Source organism: Melanerpes formicivorus, unplaced genomic scaffold, assembly GCF_026170545.1.
Source record: "Melanerpes formicivorus ecotype bairdi unplaced genomic scaffold, bMelFor1.0.p_v2 SCAF_35, whole genome shotgun sequence".
NCBI lineage: Eukaryota > Metazoa > Chordata > Aves > Piciformes > Picidae > Melanerpes > Melanerpes formicivorus.
This window is the reverse complement of record NW_027142387.1, coordinates 6,374,941-6,388,369: the sequence shown is the minus strand read 5'-3', so window position 1 is coordinate 6,388,369 and position 13,429 is coordinate 6,374,941. Positions and strand designations below refer to the sequence as shown.

Here is a 13,429-nt window from a genome sequence, read left to right as displayed (position 1 = left end):
GTAACTGATGGATGGATGGGAAAGGGTTTTTAATGTGCAGTGATGGGCTCTGAACATTTGAACTTTGCAAATACCAGAGGTAGTAACATTGTGGAAATTATTTTGTCTTGGATTTTACATGGTGAAAACATGTAGTTTGTAACTTAATTCCTGAAATATCTAGATATAATCATTATATCCTAGTAGCCAAGGTGATTCCTAATGGATGATTCCATAAGAATACACACACAGACATTCAGAGCCTCCTGGGACATTCCCAGTGTCTCCCATTACCTCAATGCACAGTAAGCCTTCCCCCTCTTGTTGCCATCAGAGAATCATCATCACAGAATGGCTTGAGTTGAAAGGGGCTGTCTAGTTCCAGCCCCCTGCCGTGGGTAGGGACACCTTCTACTAGACAGCTTGCTCAAGGCCTTATCCAAGCTGGTCTTAAACATTTCCAGGGATGAAGCATCCACAACTTCTCTGGACAACCTATTCCAGTGTCTCACCACCCTCATAGTAAAGAATTCTTCCTAATGTTCAATCTAAATCTCCCCCTGCCTTAGTTTAAAACCATTGCCCCTTGTCTTATCACTACAGGCCCCTGCTGCTTCTGATAAAAGAATCATGACTCAGAGATTTCTTTCTGCCCGGTTTGCCCTTTCCTGACACCTGCAGTAAGGAACACAGGAAGACTGAACAAAATAATAATATTTGACATCACAAACTGTACCAAATTTTTGTCTCACTGAGCCCCAGGAATCATCAGCCCACTGGGCTGACTTTGGGGAGATCAGGCTTTAGGCTTCAGAAATCATCAGCCCACTGGGCTGACTTCGGGGAGATCAGGCTTTAGGCTTCAGAAATCATCAGCCCACTGGGCTGACTTCGGGGAGATCAGGCTTTAGGCTCCAAATCTGAGAGTGACTACACACGATAGAGAACATGAGAATTACAAGCAGAGGTGTGACTGCTCAGCCTCCAGCAATCCAACAAATCCATTTCTCAGTAGTGTGCTGAAGTGGTCAGCTGATTTTAAGGGAGAAGAAAATATTGGTCAAAATTCCATGGCAGGAAATGAGTAATAGCAATCATAGAATCATGGAATGGTTTGGGTTGGAAAGGACCTTGAAGTTCCAACCCCCCTGCCGTGGGCAGGGACAGTGCTTGCTCAAGGTCCCATCCAACCTGCATCTGAACACTGCCAGGCTTGGAGATACCTCACTGTGGATTAGTCTGTTTCATTACAGACACAAAGGGAAGAGTACATTAAAGGGTCTATTACAGAAGAACAATGCCACTACCACACTTACCTGTAACCCCTTGACTTGATTTCACATACAAGCTAGATGATTACATCCAGAGTATTTATTAAAAGTATATCTCTAATGGTTATGCTTCCAAACCCTGGGTGGGATCCCAAGCTGACCCAGAGTAACAGGGGAATCATTAAGAACAGGGGCAATGCCATGGAATTCCTCCTAGCTTTCTTTGATGATACCATTATTTCTCTGTTGAAAGCCAAGATCTTGGCACTGAGGAATTACTCAGGATTAGAATGGAGCATTAGATTAGAAGGAAGCATGGAGTATCTGTGAGTTACTTCAGAGAAGGACCAAACTCTATGGCAGCACATGGACACAAAGAGCTAAGACAGACCTGAGAGTATCTGAAGAACCTCATCTGCACTTCCCTACACTACATACTGCAGTTAGGATATTGGTTGGGTTTTGAATGATCCCCATGGGCTCCAGCTACTCCCTTGATTATTTTTCTAAGTGAGGGGTCTACAATTGGCTTTGCTTTTGTATTTCCAGCTCTGACTTTCTAGGTGCTCAGTTTTTCACTTGGCTGGCCAGATGAAACATTCCAGATGGCTTCCCTGACCAAGTATATCTTTAGGTGTATGCCTATACATATATGCAAATTAAATAACCAGTTAAACCACGTATTTTAATTAATTCAGTTACTTTTATAAAGTTATTTCTGCCAGTTATTTCTTCCTTCTTAATTCCTCCCATTTTGTTTCAATTACCTATTTGGCTGCAACAAAATAAAATGCCTTCACAATCCTCCAGCTTTCAGGTGGTAGCTGTATACAGTTGAAAATGATAATGCTTGGATCTAAAGAGGTCGAGAACAAACAATTTCTTTGGTTATAAGAGTATAAAAAAGATGAAACTGAGATGGTTTGACACAGAATTATCAGGAGAAGGTAATGTTGGTGGTTTTTTTTCAGCCAAGTCAAACATACTCTGTTTTTGCTGTGGAATTTACCAAGGTGTTTTAGTCATGCAAATAGGGGGAAAAAAAATAATGTCTTAAGGAGCTACAACTGCTTGTGATGTTCAAGAAGGGGAAAAAGAAAGCAAAGCAAAATGTAACTTCCAAACCTGTTGTGTTTTTGGTTTGAACAGCTACAAATGCTTAAGTATTTAATGGTCCTCTGTTGTGCCAAGAAAAAAAGGGCTTGGTTAAAATCTTACATTTATAGTAAGTCAAACTAGTGAAAAATCAGCATTTCCTGGGCAAGCAGTGGAAGTTCTACCAGAATGCTACACAGGTGCAAATAAAAGGCTTTTGAAGCATGGATAATGGTGATTTCTGATCCTCACTTTGTGATTTTATCCCCCTGGTTTATTTACTTTTACTAACAGCTTTTCCTTTCTGTGCAGAGAATGGTTCCAAGTCTTTCTTCTACTGTAAATTACACTGATACTACCTTAGAGCCTCTAGTAACTGAAAATTCAGTCATACGGCAGAAGATCATAGATTCGCAGTTCAAATGCTATGAGAGGATGAACAGAGCTCCTCCATATAAGAAAAAAGGTAAGAAAGCTCTAAAAAGCGCCTGTTTGTGTATTGGCATGCATGCTTATATGGCTATAAAGGTTTTGTCGTGGAATCATAGCATAGCATAGGATAGGATAGGATAGGATAGGATAGGATAGGATAGGATAGGATAGGATAGGATAGGCTAGGATAGGATAGGATAGGATAGGATAGAATAGAATAAGAATTAGAATTAGAATTAGAATAGAATTAACCAGGTTGGAAAAGACCTTTGAGATCATCGAGTCCAACCTATCATCCAACACTATCTAATCAACTAAACCATGGCACCAAGCACCCCATCCAGTCTCTTCCTAAACACTTCCAGTGATGGTGACTCCACCACCTCACCAGGCAGCCCATTCCAATGGGCAATCTCTCTTTCTGTGGAGAACTTCTTCCTAACATCCCGCCTAAACCTCCCCTGGCACAGCTTGAGACTGTGTCCTCTTGTTCTGGTGCTGGTTGCCTTGGAAAAGGACCAACCCCCACCTGGCTACAACCTCCTTTCAGGTAACTGTAGGCAACAATAAGGTCTCCCCTGAGCAACCCCAGCTCCCTCAGCCTCACCTCATAGGGCTTGTGCTCCAAACCCCTCACCAACTTTGTTGCCCTTCTCTGGACTTGTTCCAGCAACTCAACATCTTTCCTAAACTGAGGGGCCCAGAACTGAACACAGGACTCGAGGTGTGGCCTAACCAGTGCAGTGTACAGGGGCAGAATGACCTCCCTGCTCCTGCTGGCCACACTGTTCCTGATACAGGTCAGGATACCATTGGCCACCTGGGCACACTGCTGGCTCCTGTTCAGCCTCCTATCAACCAGTGCCCCCAGGTCCCTTTCTGCCTGGCCGCTCTCCAGCCACTCTGACCCCAGCCTGTAGCACTGCATGGGGTTGTTGTGGCCGATATGTAGAATCCAGCACTTGGATGTGTTAAATCTCATGCCATTGGTCTCTGCCCATCTGTCCAGCCTGGCAAGGTCCCTCTGCAGAGCCCTTCTGCCCTCTAACAGATCAACTCCTGCCCCCAGATTGGTGTCAGCTGCAAACTTAATGATGATGGACTCAGTGCCCTCATCCAGATCATCGATAAAGATATTAAAGAGCACAGGGCCCAGCACTGATCCTTGGGGCACACCACTAGTGACTGGCTGCCAGCTGGATGTGGCACCATTCACCACCACTCTCTGGGCTCAGCCCTCCAGCCAGTTCCTAACCCAGCACAGAGTGTTGCTGTCCAAGCCATGGGCTGACAGCTTGGCCAGAGTTTGCTATGGGGGACGGTGTCAAATGCCTTGCTGAAGTCCAGGTAGACAACATCCACAGGCCTCCCCACATCCACCAGGCAGTCACCTGATCATAGAAAGAGATCAGGTTGGTCAGGCAGGACCTGCCCTTCCTAAATCCATGCTGGTTGGGCCTGATCCCTTGGCCATCCTGTAAGTGCTGTATGATTGCACTCAAGATGACCTGTTCCATAAGCTTCCCTGGCACTGAGGTCAGGCTGACAGGTCTGGAATTCCCTGGCTCATCCAACCAGCCTTTCTTGTGGATGGGTATCACACTGGCCAGCTTCCAGTCATCTGGGACCTCTCCAGTGAGCCAGGACTGTTGAAAACTGATGGAGAGCAGCTTGGCCAGCTCCTCTGCCAGCTCTCTCAGCAGCCTAGGATGGATCCCATCCATTCCCATGGACTTGTGGGGATCCAAGCTGCTAAGCAGGTCTCTAACTCCTTCCTCTTGGATCACAGGGGAACTACACTGTTCCCTGCCTCCATCTGTCAGCTCAGAAGGCCAGTTGTCCTGCAGACAACCTATCCTGCTATTAAAAATTGAGGCAAAGAAGGTTTTAAGTACCTCTGCCTTTTCCTCATCTTTAGTTACAATATTCCCCTCCATATCCACCAAGGAGTGGAGGTTGTCCTTGCCTCTCCTATTGCTATCAATATATTTGTAGAAGGATTTTTTTTTGTCCTGTGAACAGCAGAGGCCAGTCTAAGTTCTAAATGGGCTTTTTCCTCTCTAATTTTTTTCCTGCATGACCTAGCAACATCCTTAAACATTTCATGGGTTACCTCACCTTCCCTCCAAAGATGATACACCCTCTTTTTTTCCCTTAATTCACCCAGAAGTTCACTGCCCATCCAGGCTGGCTGTCTGCCCCAGTGGCTCATCTTCTGGTACACTGGCACAGCCTCTTCCTGCGCCTTCAAGATTTCTTTCTTGAAGTAGCTCCAGTCCTCCTGGACCCCTTTGTTTTTAAGGGCTGTGTCCTTCTTATGTTGGGGACACCAGAAATGGAGGCAGTATTGGAGGTGAGGTCTCAGCAGAGCAGAGTCAAGTGACAGAATCCCCTCTCTTGCTCTGCTGGCCACACTTCTCTGGATGAAGCCCAGCACACAGTTGCCTTCTGGGCTGCATGAGCACACTGGTGGCTCATGGGGAGCTGCTCAGCAACCAGCACCCCCAAATCTCTTTCTTCAGAGCTGCTCTCAACCCACTCTGCACCCAGATTGGATTTACTCCTGGGACTAGCCCAACCCAGATGCAGCACCTTGAACTTTGTCTTGTTTTCTTTGGTTTACTAACTCACAGTCCTGCCTTGGAGTGCAGCCTCCTCCATGTAAGCAATTGTCAAATTGACACTAACTTGGTATCCTAAGTGCTAAGAAATAAAAAGAGCCTGGAATGATCCCAGGGCATCATAGAATCATAGGATGCATTGGGTTGGAAGGGACCTTTAAAGGTCATCCAGTCACAGCCCTTTCTCCCCACACAGACAGTGTGTTGGTCATTGATGTTTCTGCCTCAGTGCTTTGCTACTTGAGTATCTTGTGCTTGCTTAGGAATTGGCATTCTCCAGGTCCTTCCAGCAAGCTCACACAAAGACCTGGTTGTGAGCAGTGATCTCTTAAATATAAATGTCATTCTGTTTGCATTGCTCTGCCATTTTTCTCTCGCTCCTGTATTGAAACAAACTGCCCAGGGTGATGGTGGAGTCACCACCCCTGGTGGTGTTCAAGAAATGTGTGGACATGGCACTTCAGGACATGGTTTCGTGGCCATGGTGATATTGGGTTGACAATTGGCCTTGATGATCTTGGAGGTCTTTTCTAACCTTAATAAGTCTGCTCTTTGATTCTATGATATTACAAAATGATTCCTAAAAGTCTTTTAGATGCATCTTCAAACTACAGAAGAACATGAGAATGCCTGAAGGAAAGAGAACAAACTGCTAATGTGATGGCTGGTTAATTATGTGGATAATTAGCATTAGCTACATTTAACTTGGCAGGGGAAAAATAGATGTGCGTAAAATCTCAGCTAATGAAGAAAAAGGGTTTGTAGAAATAGGGTTTTTTGCTAGATATGCAATCTGGAAAAAAGAATTTGGAACATTTCATGCTTTCAGATTTTAATCCTCAACTTTTTTGACTACAAAATTCTGGGTGCAAACTGGGACAATTCAGATGGATTTTTGCAGCTTTCTTGCTTTGGGATAAAGCTTACCTGTGGATAATTTCAAAAACACTAGAAGCAATTAGCTGCCCATATTTTATTAACTGTCAGTGATTATTAGGTGCTTTCCATATGATGCTTTCAAAACCAACCTGTATGGTCATAGCAGCCATTCAGAAACTCCCTTGGGACCAAAGTGAAAAAAGGGAACATGTATCTTATAGAATCACAGAATCACTGTGGTTGAAGAAGACCTTTAAAATCATTGAGTCCAACCATTCTCTAACTCTACCAAGTCTGGTGCTAAACCATGTCCCTCAACACCACACCTCACTGCTTTTCCCTTCAACCTGATAGTTATGAAGATAGATACTTCTTCCCCTACATAAACTGATTTAAAAGAGAAATAACTAAGAAGTAGAGTTTTTTAATATGTTGCTTGACTAAATCCACAGTGGATCAGGACAAGGTGTTCCAGCAAGCACAGTTTCTGTGGACTATAGCATGTCACACCTCTGTAATGGGAATCAGGAGTGAGCTGTGTGTCTGCCCTCCTGCTAGGACCATCATTTCTGGGGCTGGGAACAGTCCTTGCAGGGAACACAGCCTCAGCAGTGCTATGTTCCCAAAAGGGGCATGATAAGGACAGGGTCACAGCATATCTGCCCAGACAGCATCAGCAGAACTGACCTGTTACAAATTGGTCTTGCACCTGCTTCACTGGTGTTGAGCAATGCAGCAACCTTACAAGGAACTTTCTGCAGATGCTGCTTTGAGCTGGGACATCCCTGCAAGCCCTTCCTGGCTTTACATTTCAAGGATTTGATTTTCAGACCTGCTGTCCAGCAGAAGGTGAAATGAAAATGGGGTGTCTATAGTGTATTTGGGTACCACTGATGCACATGGATATGGGTAAGGATGGGAGGATGATCAAAATGAGGCATTTGTAGGATCAGACCCTACGTTCAAAGCTGAACAGGCTTTGGAACATTACTTTCCAGTAAAATGAACACAGAATCACACAGGATCACAGAATTGCCTAAACTGGAAAAGTCCTTTAAGATCACTGAGTTGATCATCAGCCTAGCACTGACAAATCCTGGACTAAACCACTTCTGCAAGCACTACATCTACGTGACTTCTAAATACCTCCAAGAAGGGGGCACTCCATCACTGCTCTGGGCAGCTTGTTAACCCCTTCAGTACAGAAATTCTTCCTAATATCCAATCTAAATTTCCCTTGATGCAACATGAAGCCATTCCCTCTTGTTCTCTCTCTTGTTACTTGGTTGAACAGACCAACCTCCACCTTGCTAATACCTTCTGACACCACCACTAACATCAGGTCAGCAAAAGTACCTACCATGGAGTACCTGAATGCCACTCAAAGGGTTTATACTGCAAAAAAGAAAAGGTGATTATCTGCAGACAGCAATATTCCTTGAGAGGTTTCAGCAGAGCAGGTTCAGGATGGATTCTGTATTGACTTAACTACTGCATTCCTCTTAAATCTCCAGGTCTGTTCTGCAACCGAACGTGGGATGGCTGGTTGTGCTGGGATGATACTCCTGCTGGAAGAACAACTGCTCAAAACTGTCCAGATTATTTCCCAGACTTTGATCCAACTGGTATTGTGTTTCTTTATGTCATTTTATCATCATACACCATCTTATCATCATATTGCATCCAGTTCTGGACTGCCCAGTTCAAGAGGGACAGGGGTCTACTTGAGACAATCCAATGGAGGGCTACAAGGATGATTAAGGGACTGGAGCACTGCCTTATGAGGAAAGGCTGAGACCTGGGGCTGTTTAGTCTGGAGAGGAGACTGAGATGGGATGTAATAAATGTCTATCAATATGTGAGAGCTGGGTGTCAGGAAGGAAGGGACAGCCTCTGCTTACTTGTGCCCTGTGATAGGGCAAGGGGCAATGGGTATAAACTACAGCACAGGAAGTTCCACCTCAACATGAGGAAGAACTCCTTTACTGTAAGGGTAACAGCACTAGAACAGACTCCCCAGAGAGGTTTTGGAGTCTCCTTCTCTGAAGACTTTCAAGCCCTGTCTGGATGTTTTCCTGTGCAACCTGCACTAGATTCTGTGATCCCGCTCTGGCAGGGGGGGTAGACTCAAAAGATCTCCAGAGGTCCCTTCCAACCCCTAACATTCTGTGCTCACTCTTGCAGAAAGATGGTCATAGTACTGTTAGGACTTGATGATCTTAGAGGTCTTTTCCAACCAAAATAATTGTATGGTTCTGTGAAAGTCTTCAGACCATGAATGACATTGGGTGGAAGCATGTTTCCAGTGGCATTTTTGCAGCACTGTAAAATCTCAGACAGTTTGGCTGAAATGAAAACAAATCAACCTTTTGGGTTGCCTAATTTATCTGTTTTCCTTTGTCAAAGATATTCTATGTATTTCTATTTCTGTAAATACAGCCCACAGGTTTATGGAACCAACTTTATGAAAATATAAACTACTTAATTATCATATCAAAGCATTTTTACCACCTCATTCTCAGTTTTTGTAAGGAAGATAAAATGCTCATGTGCATGAAATATGCATCAACATGTTCTTTGTTCATTTTTTATTGGAAATATGTCATTTTATGGAATGAGAGGAGCAGAAATAATGTTCTTTCAGTCTCCAAGTTCCAGCTGTCCATTGAAGTCCTCCTACAAATACCAGCATCCATGCAGACTAAGAGAAGTAAATCAAGAATCTTTGAAAGGACAAATGGAAGGAGAAAGGAAGGAGAGAGATACTACTAAATAGACCTGAGGATATATTAGACACAACTGTAACTCCATAAAGAATATTTTTTGAAGAAAAATACAGTTCATGAGATTCATAGAATGGTTTGGGTTAGATGGAACCTTGAAGATCATCTATTTACAACCCCCCTACCATGGACAGAGACACCTCCCACCAGCCCAGACTGCTCAAGGCCTCATCCAGCTTGGCCTTGAACACCTCCAGGGAGGGGGCATCCACAACTTCCCTGGGCAACCTGTTCCAGTGTCTCACCACCCTCACTGTCAAGAATTTCTCCCTAATCTCCAGTCTAAGTCTGCTCTTCTCAAGCTTCAATTCATTCCTTCTTATCCTGTCACATGGAGTTCTGTGCTCCATGCTGAGGACATGTTGCTTGTAGGTGATTCTTGATGCCACAGTGTGCTAAATCCATCACAGACCCAGAGTGCCACAGAACCATAGCATCATTTGGTTGGAAATTACCTTTAAGATCACTGAGTCCAATCATTCTCTAACTCTACCAAGTCTTGTGCTAAACCATGTCCATCAGCACCATATCTCTGCCTCTTGAAACACCTCCAGTGATGGGCATTCAACCACCTCCCTGGGGTGTCTGTTCAGTGTTTGAGAACTGTTCCCTTCAAGAATTTTCTCCCAATGTCCAACCTACAGCTGCCCTGGTGCACTGTGAGGTCATTTTCTCCCATTCTGTCACAAGTGAGAAGAGACCCACATCCATTTCCCTGGCTCAGCAGCAGATCAGCATCTCCTGGTTGAGCCAGAGCCAATTCCCTAGAATTGCCCAGTTGCAGCATCAAACCAGCAGGCCACCAGCCTCTGCTTTACACAGGTGGCTGATTGTCACACCAGGAAAATATCTTTAGTCTGTATTAAGACAAAGTATGAGGGAGACAAGAAATAGTGGGGGTGACTTAGAAGCCTTATACCTGCTAATGGAAGTGGCTGACACTTACAGGGGGGCAAAAGCACAGGTTCAGCTGTCCTGAGAAGTCTGTCAGGTTTTGTGTCACAAGTTATTTCCTTTGGTAACTTCTGTCTGCTAAACACAATACAGACAGATTTACTGCTGGGAAACAGAAAATTCATCTGAAAGGGGGTGATTGACACCGTGAAAAATTCATTGCCTGTCCAGTTTCCTTCTGTGATGTTAAATGAGCAGATATCTTAGGCATGCAGTTAGATCCATGGACTTCTCAGGTGAGGATGTCACGTTATGCTGCTTTGGGCTTGCACTGAGATCTGCAGAACCACTGTGTATCAGCTCACTGATGGCTAAGTTACTTTTATTTGAGGCCATGTATAGTTTTGAGTCCTGGAATAAAATCATGTCAGCCACAGAATAGAAACATAGAATTGTTTCAGTTGGGAAAGGCCTCAAAGAACAGCATAAGGAGGGACAGGCTTTGGGAGGACTGGGCATAGCAGAGCCCTTCTCTTGCTGCCACAGACACAGATTTCCCGACTGGCTAAAAAGTCAGCTCTGTATGTCACAGAATCAGAGAATGGTGGGGGTTGGAAGGGACCTCTGAAGGCCATCTAGTCCACCCCCCCCCTGCTAAAGCAGGATCATCTAGGTCAGGTTGCACAGGAACATGCTCTCCAGAAGAGACTCCACAACCTCCCTGGTCAGCCTTCTCCAGGGCTCCAGTGCCCTCAAAGGAAAAGATCTTTTCCTCTATGTTTAAGTGAAGCCTCCTGGTTTCCAGCTTGTGCCTGTTGCCCCTTGACCTATCACTGACAACCATTGAAAAGACCTCAGCTCCATCCACCCTTTAGCTCTTGTTTGAGCATTGATCAGATTCCCTCTCAGGCTGCTCTTCTCCAGGCTAAACAACCCCAGAGCTCTCAGCCTCCCCTCATCAGAGAGATGCTCCACTACCCCCAGCATCTTCGTGGCCTCTCCTGGACTCTCTGCAGGTCCTATTTTCCTGTCTTGAAGTGATTCCATTTCAAAAGCAATGTATAAACTGGCCTCTTTGTCCAACTGCTTCTTTTCTTCCTCCCCTTCTGTATATTTCTCTCCTGCTTCTTAGCAGGTTTGACAGCTGTGTTTTAAAAATCAATCCTTATCCCCATGGTGACAAAATTACTTTATTCTACAGATCCCAGTTCTGCTGACTGAGGCACTCTGATGATGGTGATAACTCTTCCTTTCTTAGGACACTGCAATGTTTTCTAGGGTCTCCATGGTATTATAGCAGATGAATGTTTGAAAAAGGAATTTTTCATTTTTCAAACATTTTCATCTAGAAGTCAGTCAGATGTTGCTACATGAGGTGGTCCCTCACCTGCAAAACCAAGTGCTATGCAACTACCCCAAACAGTTCATGAGGAGCCCAGAATGCAGTGTGTGCTGAGCACAGACTGCAACACAGCAAAACTTCCTTCTTCTTCCAGTTTGTAACTCAAAAGTAAATTGAAAACACAGGAGGCTGTGCTGCCAGTCAGTGAGGTCTGGACAGACAGGAGAGTAGGGCCAAGAGGAACCTAATGAAGTTCAAAAAGGACAAGTGTGGAGTCCTACACCTGGGCAAGAATGACCCCTTACACCAGTACAGGTTAGGGGGTTGACCTGCTGGAAAGCAGCTCCATGAAGAAGTCCTGGTGGGCAGTAAGGTGACCATGAAAGAATTTGTCTTTGTGGCCAAGAGGGCCACATCCCAAGGTGCATGAGGAAGAGTGTGACCAGCAGATCAAAGGAGATTCTCCTCCAACTTTACTCTGTCCCAGTGAAGCAGCATCTGGAGTATCCAGTTCTGGGATTCCTGGTTTAAGAGCGACAGGAAACTATTGGAAAGAGTCCAGGGGAGGTCATGAAGATGCTGAGGGGTCTAAAGCATCTCTCTGAGGAGGAGAGGCTGAGAGACCTGGGGCTGTTTATCCTGGAGAAGAGAAGGCTGAGAGGGCAATCTTACTAATGTTTTTTAATATCTGAAGGGTGGGTGTCAAGAAGAAGGGGCCAGGCTCTTTTCAGTGGTGCCCAGTGACAGGATAAGAGGAGATGGACACAAACTAGAACACAGGACTGAGCCAGGCTCTCTTTAGCACTGTCCCATAGTAGATACAAGCTGGAACAGAGGAGGTTCCACCCCAACATGAAGAGAAACTTCTTTATGGTGAGGGTGACAGAGCCCTGAACAGGCTGCCCAGAGAGGCTGAGTCATCTCTAGAGACTTTCAAGACCCATCTGGATGTGTTCCTGTGCAGTCTGTCCTAAGTATCACAGTATCACAGTATCACAGTATAACTAAGGTTGGAAATGACCTCGAGGATCATCGAGTCCAACCTATCAACACAGACCCCATGACTAGACCATGGCACCAAGTGCCACGTCAAATCCCCTAAGTGATCCTGCTCTGGCAGAGAGGTGGACTCAGTGATTTCTAGAGGTCCTTTCCAGCCCCTAGCATACTGTGACTCTGTGTTTGAGTTCCTTATCCCCCAGTCCCATCTTCTGACAACATCACAGCAAGAAATCTGGGCTGTGGCTGCTTCCAGAGCAAAATCAATTGTGTTTGTCTGGCTTCATGGAAGAGGAGGAGGTAAGAGGGTGTGTCCCTAATCTACAGAGGCCTTGTTAAGCTTCAGTAGGGTACTCAGCTAGGTAGTAAAGCACAGAGATACAGATAGTAGATAGATGATTAGGTAGTAGATAGATGATAGATGGTAGATGATACCAGCAGCATTCTCTCCAGCACATGAACCAAACCTTCCTACTTTGCAGAGTGCATGGAATAGCAGGTACAATATTTGTACACTGTGTTCCATGGTAGCATAACCATGAATCTTTTATCTGTGACAGAAGACTTTTTCCAGCTTTAGATAATATCTGGCAAAGAATACAAGAGGAACATTGCTGCACAGGCAGGCTGAGATGATCTGCAAGCTGCAGTGGTGGAGGTTGAGATAACATGTACTGCTCTTCTTGATGCTGTTGATGCAAAGATTGATTTTCAGTAAGTCTCCCAAAACAGTGATTTGAAGCTCTCAAGAATTTTGGAACTCTGCTGTGCTCTGGAGGATTGCAATGGCACTATATAAAGTATATCTCAAGCCAGAGGAAGGTAGCTCAGGCTATACAAACCCTCTCTTACCAGGGTGATTGATTGCTTTTCGTAGACTCTGTGGAGGGAATATGAACCTCCCAAATTAACAGAATCATTAATCATCAAAGTTAAGAAAAAGAAAAGCAAGTGTTAAACACAACCATGAAGATCAGTGTGTTCAAATGGTAATTTGCTCTGTGAAAGTGGGGGGCTTGGTAGAGAAGGGTTAATGGTTGGACCTGATGATCTAAAGGTCTTTTCCAACCTGAATGGTTCTGTGATTCTGTGACTGGAAATGCTGATAATCAGGGTACAAAGCCAATAAAATGA

General features: G+C 44.8%; 1 protein-coding gene across 1 annotated transcript in view; it reads left to right on the top strand.

Moving 5' to 3' along the window:
- CALCR (calcitonin receptor) overlaps positions 1 to 13,429 on the top strand; it is a 112,773-nt gene that overhangs the window by 73,959 nt on the left and 25,385 nt on the right. The window contains exons 3-4 of the mRNA XM_068156820.1: positions 2,658 to 2,811; positions 7,792 to 7,902. Coding sequence (XP_068012921.1) covers positions 2,658 to 2,811; positions 7,792 to 7,902 — 265 coding nt within the window. The remainder of the gene's footprint in view (positions 1 to 2,657; positions 2,812 to 7,791; positions 7,903 to 13,429) is intronic.